General features: G+C 46.5%; 1 protein-coding gene across 4 annotated transcripts in view; it reads left to right on the top strand.

Annotated features, from left to right (window-relative positions):
* The window catches only part of LOC103532504 (low-density lipoprotein receptor-related protein 4), an 84,478-nt gene that overhangs the window by 50,279 nt on the left and 16,302 nt on the right, over positions 1-17,897 (top strand). For 3 of the 4 annotated variants that reach the window (XM_030452121.1, XM_030452124.1, XM_030452123.1), the window contains exons 3-16: positions 3,187-3,303; positions 5,322-5,435; positions 5,866-5,982; positions 8,429-8,557; positions 9,279-9,398; positions 9,522-9,647; positions 12,804-12,929; positions 13,371-13,505; positions 13,686-13,811; positions 15,065-15,295; positions 15,604-15,760; positions 16,383-16,600; positions 16,930-17,106; positions 17,635-17,760. In XM_030452121.1, the coding sequence (XP_030307981.1) occupies positions 3,187-3,303; positions 5,322-5,435; positions 5,866-5,982; positions 8,429-8,557; positions 9,279-9,398; positions 9,522-9,647; positions 12,804-12,929; positions 13,371-13,505; positions 13,686-13,811; positions 15,065-15,295; positions 15,604-15,760; positions 16,383-16,600; positions 16,930-17,106; positions 17,635-17,760 (2,019 nt within the window). The remainder of the gene's footprint in view (positions 1-3,186; positions 3,304-5,321; positions 5,436-5,865; positions 5,983-8,428; positions 8,558-9,278; positions 9,399-9,521; positions 9,648-12,803; positions 12,930-13,370; positions 13,506-13,685; positions 13,812-15,064; positions 15,296-15,603; positions 15,761-16,382; positions 16,601-16,929; positions 17,107-17,634; positions 17,761-17,897) is intronic. The other variant, XM_030452122.1, reaches the window with a different exon arrangement.

Raw genomic sequence — 17,897 nt, forward strand, 5'->3', positions numbered from 1 at the left:
GTAAGAGCACGTTACTGCACTGTGTGATCACTCATCACTGCTGATAAAGGACTTGTTGCTTTCTTAGGAAGCAATAAATAGCCTCCATTTTACAGGTTGGGCTGAAGAGACAAAACAAACATCAATATCAAGTTGGGAAGAGGATATAGAGGTTCTCTTTCTGGTCTTCTAGATGATAATCCAGCTTGTCCAGAGAGGTTGTGCTCCATCTCTGGCAGGGATTAAGTTCCTACCAATTCATTTGTAGTCCTATGTACCACTCTTCTGACCATGGCAGTCTGGCTTTTAAAATGAGTTATATGACTTAAACCAATACATAACAAATTACAGAGCTGCTGTGTGATGTCAGGGCAAAAAATAGTGAAGGTTGTTTGAGTGTCCTAAATTACCTCTTAAATTTTTAATTTCTTTTTGAGTTCAAAATTCCAAACACCTTGGATATATTTACAACAGGACTAAACACTAACTCTGGGCTAGTGGCATGCCCTTGGCTTTAAGTCCATAGGAATGAAACTCATCAAAATATCAAGTAAAAACTGACCAACAGAAAAGCTGAATAATTACAGCCCTAAAGCAAAGGGTTTCAGTGGAACTGGAGCCTGATGTGTTTAGAATGAATAGAAGGAAACAGGAATGTGTCTGTGGACGCAGGTTGCTTTTTAACAGGTAGAAGGGACTGTGGATTGGAAAGGCAGAGCTGGGAGGTGGAGGTTAGGAGGAGACTGGCCCTGTGTGAAAGCTGTCTGAGAACCTCTTGCATTTTCCTTTGAAGTATCTGTTTCTGATGATTATTAGATTCAGGATATGAGTTGAAGTGAATTCTTGCCCTCATCCCATTGGCAATTCCTCTGCTCTGTGAGACATCAGCCTTCATTCTTTAGGGTTTTGTTTTTTTTTTTTTTACTTTAAGTGGGGTTTGTATTTTTTTTTCTTCTCCTTTAAAGGAGAGCTCCCATAGAAGGGGATTTATCTCCCTGCTGGTGTTGTATGGGCTGGCACACACTTGCTGTCTGCTGGGGTGGGAATTAGGTCCTCCTTTGTATGTGGCAGTTTGTGTTTTACCATCTTCCCATTGCTCCCCCCTCCCCTGTGCTTGAAGCGAAATTTTTATATTTAGAGGGAGTATGAAATTGGCTGAACTGCTCCCTGTAGGGGTGGAATTTCATTTTGTGTTGTTACCTCATGAAGGGATGCAGCAGTTCAGTGGGATAATGGTATGGGCTCTGAACCAGCGCTAATGGCCTAACCCTCTGGGAGCCTGAAGAATTCTCCCCTGGAGAGCCAGCATGCAAATTCCCTTCCAGGGGCTCCTGTGCAGTCCTTTGGTGATTAGTCACGCTGGGACTGGGGAGAGCAGACAGAAAAGCAAATGCTGGGGGGATGGTCAGAGTCCTGAAACCACAGCTGAGGCCAGGGAAGGTTTGCTCTGCATGCAGTGTATGGAAGTGATGCTTGGGGGGAGAGAGGCCTGGCAAATCTGTGGGACTGAGCCTGAGAATCTAAAAATCTGTCTCGTTTTTCTTTGGAAGCGGGGTTTGGGAACGGGAGTGTTTTCCCCTTCTGCCTGCCCTGGGGAAGGAGGGTAAGGTCTCGCTCCATTTTGATAACAGCACGGAGGTGCTCAGTGACAGCAAAGTGTGAGGAAACGGGTCAGCCCTTGGGAGGCCAGAGTGCTGCCCAACACACAGACTTGTGTGCTTCCCGTCCCTTCATACCTCTCTGGAGCCTAGAAGCAGCTGAACCTGACCTGAACATAAATCTGCAGGGGGCATCCTGGACATGGTGGGAAGAACCTTTTCTCAAGGCCCAGTGCCAGGTTCTGTGTTTTGTCACTTGGTTCACAGTTCAGCATTGAGAGCAGTGACATCTGCTTGGAGATGCCTACGTCTGCCATACTGCAGAAACAGCTGAGAAGATGATCTGAACTTGTGGTTAGGAAAAGCAGTGTTAGAACAAGTCTGAATGTAACTGTGCTAGTGTACCCTTAGGGTGGGAGGCTTTTAGGACAGACCCTTGGTGAGAAACATGGGAGGACCTGCTAGAGAGAGCAGTGGATGATTCTGCATAGTGCAGTCTAGGATGTTGACAGCAGTCCTGGACCAAGAGGGAATGGAGGGTCAAGGAAGCTGAAAAAGCTGAAAATGTGGCTATTTGTTCTTCTTACTAAATCCTCCTCCTTGTGTGTGTGGCTGCTGTCTTCACCTTCTTTTACCTGCCTCCCTCCTCTCACACTCCTACCTCCAGGGCAGTGTTGGCAGGAGAAGAAGTAACAGCATAGCAGAAGAGGGCTGGCCCGCCTGGTGACAGATGGGGGATGCTGTTGGCAAGCTGGGCTGGGATGAAAGAGTTTCAGGCATTCATCTCTCCAGCCCTCACTCCTTCACACTGCTGAGCAAACGTTGTTCTTTGGAGAACACACCTGTCAGGAACAGTCTTGTGCAGCCCCTTCCCTGCTACAGCTGGCAGCACTTAAAAGCATGAACCTCCCAGAGCTGAGTGTTCCTCTCATCTGTGGGGGGAAGGACAGGGCTGATGCTCACCCTTGAATTCCTGCTTTGTGGCTCCAGGCCTCTTCAAACACTGTTGACAGCAGACTCCTATGTAGGCAAGCATCATCTCCTGTCTGCCCCCTTCCTCTATCCCTTCTGGAGACTTCTCTCAGGGCTTGGAATGTCTTGTCCACACTTGAGGTACAGTGAATTATTCCCAGCATAGGTTCTTGCCTCTCACTTTCTCCTCACAGGTTTGTTATACAAAAATGCTGGCAAAGTCCCTGTGCTGGAACACATGTACCTTGCAAGATCCTGTTCCCAGCAGCATTGCTTCTGATAGTACTCAGTTAAGGAACTTGCTGTGTAATAGAAAGAGGACTGGGAAGCACATAGGAAAAGGTGCTGAAGATGTGATTTTTGCTTCTTATAAAAACAAGTGCAGTAATGGGAGAAGGGATGAAAGAGTTAAAAAGTTGATGTAGTGGGGGAACTGGTGACCACTTCATTGTGGGAAGTTCAGCCCTTCTCTGGGGACCTACCCTACCCCTGTCTGAAGGACATCTCTTCCTCATGACTTGAAATCTTACATCTTTTCTTTCTAAGAGGAGTAGCCTTCTCCTTTAGGAGGGAAGAAACTTTGCTTTCAGGAAGGAAGCTGGCTGCAGCTCCATGAGGTGTTTCTTTGCTGTTGCAGTGCTTCCCACTTGCTCCCCCTTGGACTTCCACTGTGACAATGGGAAGTGTATCCGGCGGTCCTGGATCTGCGATGGGGACAACGACTGCGAGGATGATTCTGATGAGCAGGACTGCCGTAAGTCACCTCACTGAGGGAAGAGGGTGGTTGCAGTGCCTTCCTGCCATGACTGAAGAAACTTGACCCTTTTTATTAGAGGGCTGTAAGCAGACCTTTCCTTTTAATGAGCTGCCTTTGACAGAGGTGTGTACCTGGTGTCCCTAAGCCCTGCCACCTTGGCACCTGGCTTGCTGTTCTGCTGCCTGTCCTGGGGGAGGGGATGCTTCTCCCTCCAGCTGGAGAACCACTTATGCCCTGCAGCCTTGCTAGTTAACATGCCATGAAGCACTTCCCCTGGGCTGAGCTCTTGAAGTCCTCCCCTGTTCGTGGAAACACCTCACCCCTGCCAAATCCTACTGAACTGCCTGTCTGGCTGGCTTCCTGTGGCCTCAGGTTCCACTGTCTAACTTTTCTGCTGTGCTGAGCTGTCCCCATCATCCTCACCCTTCAGACAGAGCTCCCCAAGGATGAGGAGGTGATGTAGGGATGCTGCCTGCACAGAGACCAGCTACACTGAGAGCTGGCTGCAGAAGAACTGCCATGGCAGGCTTTGCTAGCTGTGAGCACTCTTCTTGTGCTCCTGTACATTATTTTAAAACTGAGGGAATTTTTCCCTAGTCTGGAGTTCAGCCCCCTCCTTTCCTCTCTGTGGACCCACAGGACAAGGGATACCTGTGGTTGGTTTCCATCAACAAAAGATATTCAGGAAGACAACTTGCATTCTCCACAAGAAATTGTCAGGTCTGAACTTGGCAGTATGTGCCAAAAAAACAACATTGTTCTGTGGCACTGGAGCTTCAGCTTCTCTGAAGCTGCACTGGTTGCTAGAGCTGGCATCAGGCTTCAGTGAGGAGCAGAACTGGTTTGCTGTCTGGTTGAGGTGGTTGCAGCTGCTTAATAAGTATTGTTCTACAGCCCTTGAATTCTACAAAATTTGTGTGCATGATATCCAAAGTGGCTATGGAGGATGGAGGAACCACATCTCCAGAAGTGCAAAAATAAAGCTCTTGACTGTAAGGTATTCCATGTCCAATACTTGTGTGGAAATAAATCAATTTTTGCTCAGTATACCCCTGACCTTTACCTATCCATTTGGGCAAAGGATTGGGAAACAAGGTTCAGGGATTTGACATCCTGTGTGATGTTCTGGATCACAGGACTAAGCTCAGTTTTCCAGTCTATTAAAAGTCTGTTAGAAGAAAGGTATATAGGTCTGGGTCTGTTTGGTCTTTTGCTTTTCAGAAAAAATTGGAATGCATTGATAGGCAAGACAACAGTGGAGAAGGCTGTGATCAACAGATTTGGGATTAGTGAAAGGAGGAAGACAAGATTCCATGAATAAGAGACGCCTTAAGGGGGTTGTTCAGACCAGCATGTAACCATCAGAGGGTTTCTGTTGGATTGAGGTCCTTGGGTGCTAATTTTGCAGTTCCTTTCCTCACTGGTCTGCAGACAAACTTCCTTAGAGGACTGGCAGGGTGAAATGAGGCTGCAGATGCTGAGGTGTTCTGAAGAGGAAGTTTACATTTTCTCTCCCTTTTCAGTGAACATTTCCTTTCCTTTGAAGATAGCTTTAGTATTGTTGTAAAAAGAAAGTGGAGAGGTAATTCTACCCCCGACTATTTGTTAAATAATGATAGAGCCTATTAATTCCTTTAAAAAGAGGCCTGGATTGCCTTTTTTTTTTTTTTTTTTTTTTTTGCAAAGGGATCTTTTGAGCCTGGCTTGGGGCTGTGTTAGAATACCAGCCCAGCATATTGTGTGTGGCTTCATCTCTCTGTTCCAGGTACTTCCTCCAGCCCATGTTCTCAAGTTTTAGGGCCTGCTGTACTATTGACTTGCAGATGGAGTGGAAGAGAAACAGAAATCTCACAGTGGCCCTCCTGGTATTTTTAGGGAAAGGGATATCAGCTCTCCAACATCACACCGTCCTTGGGGGATAGAGTTGCTTGATTTGTAACATGTCACAGATTTGCTGTCCTGCAAGGTACATCTTTGTGCCTTGCCTTCACCCTGTCTCTGTTGTGTCTCCATAGCTCCTCGGGAGTGTGAGGAAGATGAGTTCTCATGTCAGAATGGATACTGCATTCGCAGCCTGTGGCACTGTGATGGTGACAACGACTGTGGTGACAACAGTGATGAGCAGTGTGGTGAGTAATGTGGCCCTACAAGTACAAGTACTGCTCTGTCAGTGCTTTAAAAGGGGTTGCACTGACTCCAGCCTGTGCAGTTCTAGGATCCCCTCAGCATGGCAAGAACTTGAAGCTGGTTTGGCTTGTGGAATATTCCATTCCCAGGGCTGTCTGCTTGGGATCTCAGGCTGTGTGGCTTACCTGCCAGGCAAAAATCACTTGAGACCTGTTATTCCTTGATGTGCCATTGTATAGTCCTGTGGATTCCTTTTGAATCCAGCAAACTCTGCCAGTAAAATGAAGAATGATGGGTTTGCTCATGTATGACAGGGTTATGTGTGGTTTACTCTTGTTTGTGGGTGCCCTAGGAGCTTCAGAAGCATGGTGTGGTTGTTTCCTGGGTACTTTGAGCAAAGCCAAGAGTTTATCTGCATTGCTGTCTCTGCAGATATGAGGAAGTGCTCGGAGAAGGAGTTTCGTTGCAGTGATGGCAGCTGCATAGCTGAGCACTGGTTCTGTGATGGTGACACAGACTGCAAGGATGGCTCAGATGAAGAGAACTGCCGTAAGTGCTCTCCTTGCTTTGTAAGGGAAGTAGCCCTTTGGACCTGCTCCTGTCCTGGGGCTGGGCATGTTTTCTGAAGCAGAGTTCAAAATTGAGTTAGTTCTGCCTATGCTGGCAGCTGTGTCTGTCTTCTGGTGCCTACCCCAGAGGGCACAAGAGCATGGTGTATCTCTTGTGTTACCTCACAGGCATCCTTTTTCTGTGCCTGGCTTCTTCCCTGTTCCTTCCCATGGCTCTGTGACCTTGAGGTGGAGCAGGAGACTCCTGCTTTGCTGTTTGGAGTTCTATGTAGAGCTCTAGGAGTTGGGAAGGTGTGGGAGGAAGGTGAGAAAACTTTTCCCTTCTTTTTCCTCTTGCCTGATTCCTGAAATTTTGGAGTGGGAGGCTCTGCCCACTGATAGCATCCAGGAGGACTGTGTAGTCCCTGCTGGCACATTCAGGGGCTGCCTGCCTGACCAACTTCTCTTCGCTTGGGTGCTTCATGTGGCATGTTGGCCCTAAAGTGGCTGATGGGGAAGGGGCAATGTGAGAGCTCACAGCAGTTGTTTTCTCCACCACCTTCCCAGGCTTCTAACAAGTAGGACAGGAGCTGATTATCTACTTTCCTAACCCCCACAGCTTCTCTTCTGGCTCTGTGAGTGCTGTCCGTGTCTGTGGAAGTTGCAGTGGCCCCTTCCCCCACTCTGCTCTCAAAGGGATTTTGCAGAATTTGTTCTAGATAGCAGGAAACTTCAAAAGGCTCTGGGAGGGGGATCAAGGCCTCCAGCTCCTGAAGGACAGGGGGAGTGGATGCATGGGGGAGTTGTCTTTTATCTCTCCAGATAATGAGAGTTGGTAGGGAGCCAGGGCTTGCAAACATTTCTAAGCCAGGGAAGGGCTCTAGGAGGGTGTCAGCCTCTCCCACTCTCCTTTCCCCTTCTCCCTTCCTAGATCCCTTGCCTGTCGCCTCCCTGCAGGACATGAATAGCCACTTGGGAAGGGAAAAGTTTCAACCTTGCTTCCTATGGGAGTGGAGGCACCCTGGACTGGTATCCCTGCTGCTTTGAGCTGGAATTCTCCATTCCTGGCTGGTAGTTGTCTCTATAAGGCATTTTAAGTAACTTGCTGAGGAGCTCATTTTGACTACATCTCTTTCTCTTATCTTCCTCTGCATGGTTGTCATCTCTTCCTTATCTCCCACCCTGCCTGTCAGTGACCTAGGGCAAGGTGGAACAACATTGTTCTAGTTTTTTTGGGGTGTGTGTGTGTTTCTTTTTGGGGTGGATGTGTGTTATAATTGAATCACACCATGTGAGAATTTAAGTCACTATCCTAATTTTCTCCTTGAGGAGGCCCAAACAATCCTTTCAGGCTCCTTTGGTGAGGCACATGTTAGCACACATTTTAGTATCCATCCACTGGATAATCACTAAACTAAAGGTCTTGCTGCAGACTGTACCCACTACTTCTGGTTGGAGAGGCTGGTGTAGTTCACTTTCCAGACTGTCAGTCTTTCTTTACCAGTTTGTTTAATGGATTCATTTTCAGAGTTCCTCAGTTAAAAGGCCTGAAACATGTAGTTCATTCCCTGGACAGTGTGAGGAGAGGTGTCAGATTCTGTACTGTGGGACTCAAAATATTTTTCATCCCTTCCCACATGGTGTACTGCTGAACAGAAAACAATGGGCAAATCCTTGGCTGTAAATTTGTTGGGCTTTGCTCAGGGTCATCTGTCTGGCAGTGCTCCTCACTGATAAGGTGGGGTTTGTTTTGGTGACAACTTCAGAGGAAAGGGAGCTGGGAGATCCAGGTCAGGCACAGACCTGGGCATCTTGTTGCTTGCTTGTTTCCTTTGGTTCTCAAGTACTTATTTTGATTGAAATTTTAAAGGAATCATTCTGTACTTCAGCCTTACATTCTGGTATGCTTCAGTCCTTAATATAGAGCTATTCCAAAGGGTATCTTTGTTTTTCTGTCTGTTTTTGGAGCTGCCTTTTTCAGGTTTAATAAACAACTCAAATACTTTCCAGAGGGTACTAAGATTCTGGCTCAAGCATAAGACAGAAGGTGACAGTCCTGGATCCTTTTTATTGCTTTCCCATTGACATTTCCTTCTCATAGCTTCTTCCTTCTTTAGCACTTAATGACTCTTGAAAAAAGTTTATGTTTAGATACTGACATGCTGTGCAATTCTTACAAGAAAAAAGAAAAAAATTAATTATTTTTAGTGGATTGTCTGCACGTGTGTCTTTCTATAAAGGCTTAGCCTGCCTATCAGTGGAGTCCAAACAGCATTCAAGCTCCTCTCAGTAATAAAAGTCACACAGAGATATGCAGGAATGGCTGGGAATTTCCAACACCTTTCCACTGAATATCTGTGAGTCAGCAGTTACAGCTGGGAAGGTTGCATCTCAACCAGATTCTGCCTTGTCACCTCAGACATTTCTTTCTGTGATTCCCTTGTTAGCATCAGATGTTCCAGCTGCCACCTGCAGCTTGGAGGAGTTCCAGTGTGCCTACGGACGCTGCATCCTGGACATCTACCACTGTGATGGAGACGATGACTGTGGGGATTGGTCTGATGAATCTGACTGCTGTAAGTTAGTGCAGGGTGAAACACTGGTCTGATCATCCCAATTGCAAACCTCAAACTAACTACAGTTAGTTTGGTGAAGGGGTCGACTGCATCTCTCACAGTAGACAGTCCTTACATACTTGCAAACAGGTCTGTGTGCTTAACCTAACCTAAGTGATGTGTGTTCTGGTAAAATACCAGATCCCAAGATCTTCCTTACATTCTTCCTTATATATTTTCCTTACACTGGGAATTACCACAGAGCTCTGAGATGATTCCATCCAGGAGGAGTTCCAGTGTAAATGGCAATCGAATTGTTTACACCTAATCTGGTATTTTACTTTATTTTACTTTATTTTATTCTATTCCATTTCATTTTATTCTTCTCTTCTCTTCTCTTCTCTTCTCTTCTCTTCTCTTCTCTTCTCTTCTCTTCTCTTCTCTTCTCTTCTCTTCTCTTCTCTTCTCTTCTCTTCTCTTCTCTTCTCTTCTCTTCTCTTCTCTTCTCTTCTCTTCTCTTCTCTTCTCTTCTCTTCTCTCATTTTTTCACTTGGGAAAGTGAGCATAGTGATGAGAACTGTGTAGCCAACACACTTCTGTGTATGGGAATCAAAGCATTTTCCAGGATGAGTCTACTTAGGACCAGGTTCCACAGCAGTGGAGTGTGAGGGTGGTGCTGAGGGGCTCTGGGAATGTCACACTGGTCTGAGATGGCTGTTTATATTCTTTCCCATGTGTGCAGCATCTCACCAGCCCTGTCGCTCTGGAGAGTTCATGTGCAACAGTGGCTTGTGCATTAATGCTGGCTGGAGGTGTGACGGAGACTTCGACTGTGATGATCAATCAGATGAGAGGAACTGCAGTGAGTGATGGGAATTGCTGGAAACACCCAGCTTCTGCAGATGTAAAAGAGTCTTTGGGACTTTGGGATTGGGTCTCTTCTGATCCTTCTTGTTCATCTAATGCTCTTCCTTTGGCTTCTCAGCTACTTCCATGTGCACGGCTGACCAGTTCCGCTGTAAATCAGGACGCTGTGTCCGTCTGTCCTGGCGCTGTGATGGGGAAGATGACTGCTCTGACAATAGTGATGAGGAGAACTGTGAGAACACAGGTTTGGCTTGCTGCCTTGCTATGAGTAGCTAATGTTTTCAGCCTGGAAGTAATAGTGGGTTTTCTTGGATTGCTTCACTGAGTTCAGCCTTGAGTTTTCATACTTCTCGAAGAGTTTTACAGGTGAATGGAATGCACCTCACTCAAAAGAGGGAAGCAGCAATATATTTTGTTGAGTTAAGCGCAATAATTTGGAAGTGTTCAGTAAATTTGATGGAAATTAACAAAATAGTGGTTTACCAAGGTTCAGCAACTTCCATCGCAAGGTTCACCTTGTTGATTACTGCATGGAAAAAACATATGAAGGAAAATGGAGTCAGACTTGAATTAGAATAGTTCAGAAAGAGACCAAAGACACAGAAGGGTAAAGAAGATCCACCTGTCAAGTCAAGAGGTTCAGAGTGGTCCCCCTTGCTTTCTAAACTCCTGATGGAGCTTAGGTACAACTAGGGCCAACCTTAGTTTTAGAGTTGGACAAAGGTTTGTATCTAATGGAATTATCTGTACAAACTTTATAATAATTACTAATGCATACAGCTATTAAATACTAATGTTTCATTAGTATTAATTCAGTATGCTGTGAGTCACTTATCAAAGATCTGTCATTGGTAAAGGGTTTCTCTGCTTTGAGGAGCACAATGAGAGGTGTCCCCCCTCAAGGGGAGATCTCTGCCATGCAGTCACATTGTTTAGCAGGGTGGGTGCAAAGAAGGCTCACTCAGGCTGTCAGATTTGTGGAATAAAGTGGCTGACTCATAGTCAAGTGACATGCAATAGGAAAGGTATGCATGAGACTCCTTGTACCCACAACTTTTCTTTGTCCCCTGATAAATGAGTCTTGGAAAAGCTACCCACTATTCATTTGTCAGTCACATGATTGGTGCTCCACGTTCAAATGCATCAGTGGCTCTACTCCTTTGTGAGTTTTCAGAGGAGTTCTTGGCCCAACTATGGCTCAGGCCCTTACCTCCTTTGGAACCTATCCCAGGCTACAGTTATTTTGGTGAAGGGGTCGACTGCATCTCTCACAATAGACAATTCTTATATGCTTGCAAACAGGTGCAGGTCTGTGTGCTTAATCTAACTGAAGTGATGGTATTTTCTGGTCAAATACCAGATCCCAAGATCTTCCCATTTTTTCCTTACACTGGGAATTACCACAGAGCTTTGAGATGATCCCATCCAGCCTTGGAAAAATTAATAGTGTGCAAAGTTGCTAGCATTGTCAAATGGACTGTGTTCAACTCATGCCTTCTAGATACCTCTAGATAGCTTTCATGTTGCTTTGAGAAATTGCCAAGCAGTTCTAGCAGGCAGTGGACTAAAACAAGGTGTTTTGTGGAAGTGAAAGATAAAACCTTTGTTTTAGAGGTTAAGGGTGTGAGCTTCCTCCTGAGATATTTGCTCAGGAGTTGTCTCTCTTTCTAGTAATCATCTTACATATAGCCAGTAGTTGTGGTTATGGATAAGGAGGAGGATTTCAACAGCCCCTAGGATTCAAGTAATCTTCTATGTTCCATAAATCCTTCAGGATGTCTGTAGGCCTGGTTGAGTAACAGCCTGTACTGGCCCAGGTATTCATTCCAGTGAACAGTACCCAGCTGTGCATACTGACACTTCTGGATAAGTGTCTTTTAAATTGTATTGTGGGTTTAGGGGTGACCAAAGGGATTTGTGAAACTGTACTCCTTGTTTAAGTCTGTTGAGGAGAGGAGAGTGGGTGTTCTGCAAGGGCAGCTGAGCTCAGAGTACCTGGGAAGGCAGATTTTGTAGCCATTTGACAGCCCCTGCTCTAGACTCATGAGCAACAGTGTGCAGAAGAGGGTGGTGGTTCTGAGAAAAAGCAGTTGTACTTAAAAACAAGCCATTTACTCTGTTTCCTCATCCTGATGACAAAGGTAAGAAACAAAAGAAGAGTTGCCACACAGAAGCCAAATGAAACCCCCACTGAAATTCAACCTCTCCTCCTCAAACCAAACCCAAGGTAGTTGCTGTCACTGGAAGGTTGGTTGCACTGTAAGGTCTGCATTAGGTCTGTGGTGATAGTCAGTAGATAAAAATTAACTTAGGGCTTCCAAGCAGAACGTGTAGTAGCTCATCTGAGTAAAACACTGTGCTGTCTGAATGTCTGTAGCATGAGTTAAAACCCCGTGTCACCTCTTGGATTTAGTGCAGAATTATATTTTTTTTGGCCCTAGAGTTGAGATTCCTGGATTACTAGGAGATCAGCTGGTGCAAGGATCTTTGATAAGACAAATGCAGTCCAAGTTTCAGAATCTTTCATACAAAGCATTTCTGGGCTTCAAAAAGTGAATCTGCATGTGATTTAGTTTTATGCTCCCAGTTAGTGTGCTTGTCAGTTCTCTACTTTTTGTTAATCCCACAACTGCACTTTTCCATGCTGCTTACAGGCAGTTTGCCAATCTAATTGTTTCTTTGCTGACAACAATATTGTCCTGTTGTCTTCCTAGGATTATTAGAGGGTAATGATTTGGAAACCACTGACCAAGTCAGCTTAAGAGGTATAAGATGTAAGAGGCAACAGGACAGTGCAGTTATTGCTGAAGAAACAATCAGATTGGCAGAGTCCATGCAAACAGTATTACTTTACTCAAAAGAATTCTGAAGAGTCTCCCTGCCAACAGCAGAAGTTGAAGCATGTAGCTCGTGTGAAATCCTGTTGCCCAAGGTCAGATTTCAAGGATGCATGTAAATCATTCCAGGTCCATCACAGTGCAGTTAGGGCTGGATAAGATTCTTGTTCCTAGGCAAGTTTAAGATCCATAGCTGTGCTGGGGTGACATATCAGATGATTAAAGTGAAAAACTGACTCCTCTCTTGCACATGCTGAGTAGGATTGTGGAATCTGGGACCAAAGGGAACTAAGCCAGGACCTTACAGTCATTTGGAGAGAAACTAAATATCCATATTTCCCAGTAAAGCAATATTTGACTCAGAGTTCACAGGATCAGTGTGAAGATGAGTGGAGCACTAAGGAGTGCAAGATGAGCTGAAATGAAGGGAAGAGGAAGTCAGAGATTTGTGTTTATAAGTAAAGTTTGCAACAAATTTAGAAAATGTTCTGTATCCTATTCTTCACCATGACTGTTCCATCATGAAGTTGTAGTGTGCTTACTTTCCCCTTCTTCCATTGCAGGCACCCCTCAGTGTGCCCCAGACCAGTTCCTATGTGGGAATGGGCGTTGTATTGGCCAGAGGAAGCTGTGCAATGGAGCAAATGATTGTGGAGATGGCAGTGATGAGAGCCCACATCAGAACTGCCGTAAGTCCTCCAAGTTCAGTCTTAAACATAAAAGAAGGCACAGTGATGTGTAGGAGTCAATCTGGAGATGCTGAGGGATGTGTGGAAGGAGGAAAGCCTGGGCTGTGGTAATGGGAAAGAGTTGAAGACTGGGGAAAAAGGCCTTGGTGGTTTTGCCAATTACATACTGCAGGCAAGGGATAATGTGGAGAAGATGATGAACTCAGGTATCAAAATCTGTCTGCAGAGATAGTGAACCCTAAAAGCATATTATTCTGACCTTTGTTGTCCCCTTTAGTTGTGGCTTGCAGGAGAGGGTTCTGATGGTGAAGAGGCAGCTTCCAGCACAGCCTCCCCTTCTTGCTCAGCCTGTTTTGAAGGGTGGCTGCTGCCTAATAGCTGGAGACACAAGGAGCTACCTTGTTCTTCCACCTCAGTTACCCTCATGTGTTCCTTTCACAGGTCCACGAACAGGAGAGGAGAACTGCAGCGTCAACAATGGTGGCTGTGCTCAGAAGTGCCAGATGGTACGAGGGATGGTGCAGTGCACCTGCCATACAGGTTACAGGCTCCTGGAAGATGGCAGATCATGCCAAGGTGGGTTTTTGGAGCAGCAGCCTCCTCTCTGCTGCTTGTTGTTGTGCTTGAAGTTAATGGCAACGATACAGTGCAAATCACAGCATGAGAGGCAGAATCACACTACCCGTGAGATTGCCTGGCTTGTGAATGATCCAGTGGTAACCTTCAAGCTTCTCCCTTTCTCTCTGTGCCATGCAGATGTGAATGAATGTGCTGAGGAAGGTTACTGCAGCCAAGGCTGTACCAACAGTGAAGGAGGATTCCAGTGCTGGTGTGAGCAAGGCTACGAGCTGCGACCTGACAAGCGCAGCTGCAAAGCTCTGGGTAAAAAGGAGTTCAGCCTTTTTCTGGTGTGTGTGTGTGTGTTGTTCCATTTCTCATAGTTTTGTCGCAAACACTTTGTTGGCAGCTGTTCACCAAGGCAACACGTGAGGAAAAGAAAGTACTGTATTTGTATTAGACATGCTCAGGTTGTTGGTGAACATGAAAATTTTCTGTGGTTTTGACCATGGAGAGAGATTTCGCTGTTTCCTTTCCCTGCCAGCAGGACACCCTTTGCCTTCTTTTTCTAGTCCTCTGTCATTCCTGGTGACTCAGACCCTGGGACAAAACCATCTTCCTGCCTCTGTCTCTCTTCAGGAAGTGTCTTAACCTTTCCAGTCAGTGAGGTTGTATCACACCTCCTTATGGTTTGACCCCTGATGCTGGTCACCAGTCCTGAATGCTGTGAGTGGCTGCTGTATGGACATCTGCTGTTTTTTAGGGGCATCTGCACACTTGTTTGTTGTGGGAAGAGCCTTTCTTGCTCCTGAGGCTCAACGAGCTGCTGGCCTCTCCATTGCCTCGCACCAGAGTGAGCTTTCTCTCTGTGGGTGTGTGTCCCACCTTTATTGGCCCCCTGGTAATAGGGGGCCTGCCCTCACCAGGCACAGGTGGACTCACACCCACTCTTTGGCAACTCGAGGCACCTGGTTTATCTTGTTTCTCTACACTTGTTAGATTTTATTTGTTGGGTCCTTTAACGTAGAAGCTGAGGAACTAGAAAGTCCATGTGAAGAATTAAGATTTATTCAGAGATGATAAATAAAATAAATAAGAAAATCTATACAGAATGTAGCTATTACTTTTCTTATTTTTTTTCTCTCTCCTCTCTTTTTTTTTTTCCTCTTCTTTCTGTAGTGAAAGTACCTGCTGAGTTTCTATGTGTCTGACGCAGATTTTAGCTGTGTCATGTCTGTGGTAGAGCATTTGTTTGTATGGCAAGGAGATGGATATAGGAAGAGGAAACTAATCCAGCTGCCAGGTGGCTGCCTAGTGGTAGAGGAATGCTGAGAGGAAGTGGGTTTAGGTGGGAGCTGGAGTGATCACTTCTTGCTGAGTGAATGTTTGCCAAAACGTTTAAAACTCCACATCTTGGAGCTAGGACTGGGTACTGAGGATGTGAAAACATCTTTACACTTGGAAGTTGAACTCTTGCTGCCAGTACTGCAAAACTATGTCCCAGGACTTGGTGCAAAGGGAATGGCAGACAGCACCCTCTCAAACTCCTCTTATTCTGCCTTCCTGTGTGTTCCCAGGGCCAGAGCCAGTGCTGCTCTTTGCCAATCGGATTGACATCCGCCAAGTGCTGCCTCATCGCTCGGAGTACACCCTGCTCCTCAACAACCTGGAGAATGCCATTGCCCTGGACTTCCACCACAGCAAGGAGCTGGTGTTTTGGTCTGATGTCACTCTGGATCGCATCATGAGGGCCAATCTCAATGGCAGCAATGTGGAAGAGGTGGTTTCCACAGGGCTGGAGAGCCCAGGTGCGTCACCCCAAGAAAAAAAAAAGGACAAAAGCCTGGGAACTGGCTGTGGGGGAAGAATAGGGGTGGGTGTGTAGAGAACAGTGAGTACTGAGCAGTCAAAATGGAGTGCATCACCCCAAGCAAGGGAGGGGGTGGGGTGGAATGGGTGTGGCATTACTTTCCCCCTGGAGTTCATGTTGGCTGATGGGGCAAGAGACAGGAGGATTGAATTGGGCCTCTTGGGAGGCAGAGAGGGAAAGGGAACTATTTTCTGAGCAGATCCTTCTCCCGTTCTTATTCTGTGCTTAATTCTCCCTTGGAAATAGGTGGACTTGCTATTGACTGGATCCATGACAAATTATACTGGACAGACTCCGGGACATCTCGAATTGAAGTAGCAAACTTGGATGGCACTCACAGGAAAGTGCTTTTGTGGCAGAATCTGGAGAAGCCTCGAGCAATTGCCCTACATCCTATTGAAGGGTGAGTGAAAGCATAGGACCCCAGGGAGCCCTCCATGCAGGTGCTTTCAGGTGAACATTGAAAACCCCCACCCTTGGATGGTGGCTGCCTCTGTTACTGCAGCTAAGGCTGTACCAACAGTGAAGGAGGATTCCAGTGCTGGTGTGAGCAAGGCTGCGAGCTGACAAGCACAGCTGCAAAGCTCTGGGTAAAAAGAAGTTCAGCCTTCAATTAGTACTGCCAGTTTAGGGACTCTGGCAATGCTGGGAGCTTTCAGGGCCTTAATCCTATTCTGGGCCCTTCTGGTTCATAGCTGATGAATCTGATCCACTACCGCTGCAGTTACTAGACCATGGCACTGAGTGCCACATCCAGTCTCTTTTTAAATATCTCCAGGAATGGAGAATCCACTACTTCCCTGGGCAGCCCATTCCAACGTATAGAATCATACATGTTTCATCATGGTTTCACCAGCCTGAATTTGCTGGGTGTCACCTTATTGGCTGTCACTTCCCCCAGGGCTGCGAGCCAGTTTCCCGCTCGAGGTGACAGGACTGATACCGTTCAGTCCTGTTAGGGTGTGATGCTGGGGGCGTTGTGTGGGAGGTGAGTTTTGTAGCTTGTCTTTTTCTGCCTTGTCCAGCACCATTTACTGGACCGACTGGGGCAACACTCCCCGCATTGAGTGTTCCAACATGGATGGCTCTAACCGGCACATCATTGCTGACACACACCTCTTCTGGCCCAATGGGCTGACCATTGACTATGCAGGACATCGTATGTACTGGGTGGATGCCAAGCACCATGTCATTGAGAGGGCTGACCTGGATGGGCAGAACAGGAAGGCTGTTATCAGTCAAGGTCAGTAACTGGGTTATGTATGGGGAGTGCTCTGTGCAGTGAAGGAAACAGAGTAGCACGGTGCTGCTTCGGGTTCTAGAGGCTCATGGCTTCTGTGCTTGTCTCCTTTCACTGTGGGGTGAATTCTGCCAGCACTGAGGGGGTGGGTCTTGCTACTCAGTCTCTGATGGACAGGAAAGAATTGTCTGTTGTATTAGTGTAAGGTAGATTTGGGCAGGTTGACTGTGGCAAGGTCTAAGGGGCTATGGAAAGAACTTTCTTTTCCTTGTCTCCCCGATCCTGAATCCTGTTGTCTCTGATTATATCTCCTTACTGAATGTCTGCTACAGGCCTCCCACACCCATTTGCTATCACTGTGTTTGAGGACAGTTTGTACTGGACAGACTGGCACACCAAGAGCATCAACAGTGCCAACAAATTCACAGGCAAGAACCAGGAGATCATCCGCAACAAACTCCACTTCCCAATGGACATCCACACACTGCATCCTCAGCGCCAGCCAGCAGGTAACTGCAGAGTGTAGACAAACATTTTTTGCCACTAGAAGACCACACAGCACCCCGTAAATGAGGGAGGTGGTAACTGTGAAGCCAGTGTATTGACACAAACACCCCTTCCATCCAGAGCTGGGTCCGAACTTGGTCCATCTGGCAGTTCAGTGAGGGTTCCTCAGCCCAGTAACCTTGTGTTTAGTGTTACCCCAGCTCCCCCTGCTGACACCTGGGAGTGAAGCCTTTCCAGTCGGGAATCCTTGAGTGTTATTTAGGCAAGATCTTTTCGGAAGGGGGAAAAAATCATGCCTGACACCTCTCATATCTCTTCAATTGCCATGAAGTGCTCTAGAAGGGATTGAGTTAAAATGCTTTATTTTAGAATTGAGCCCTACAAAGGGAGTTAGTGCTTTATTTGATCCATTCCCTTGCTCTCAGTTAACTTCTGGGTAGACGAGTTCTTAACACCTCAGCTGGTGTTTTTTTTCTCTTTTCTTTACTCTTTGTTTTATGCGTGGTTGTTTTTCTCTTTGGCTACTTGAGCAGGGAGAAACCGTTGCGGGGCCAACAATGGGGGCTGCACTCACCTCTGCCTGCCAAGCAGCAAGGATTACACCTGTGCCTGCCCTACAGGCTTCCGCAAGACCAGCAGCCATGCCTGTGCCCAGAGTAAGTGAGGTGGGACCTCAGCCTGTGTGCTCAGATGTTCAGTGGGTGGCTGAGGGTTGACAGTGGGAATAAGCATCGGGAGTTGCTTCCGAGGAGGTGCATCTGGACAGACTGAGTTAAGAGTATTCCCTGCCAGA

The sequence above is a fragment of the Calypte anna genome, chromosome 5A, assembly GCF_003957555.1.
Source record: "Calypte anna isolate BGI_N300 chromosome 5A, bCalAnn1_v1.p, whole genome shotgun sequence".
Lineage (NCBI taxonomy): Eukaryota > Metazoa > Chordata > Aves > Apodiformes > Trochilidae > Calypte > Calypte anna.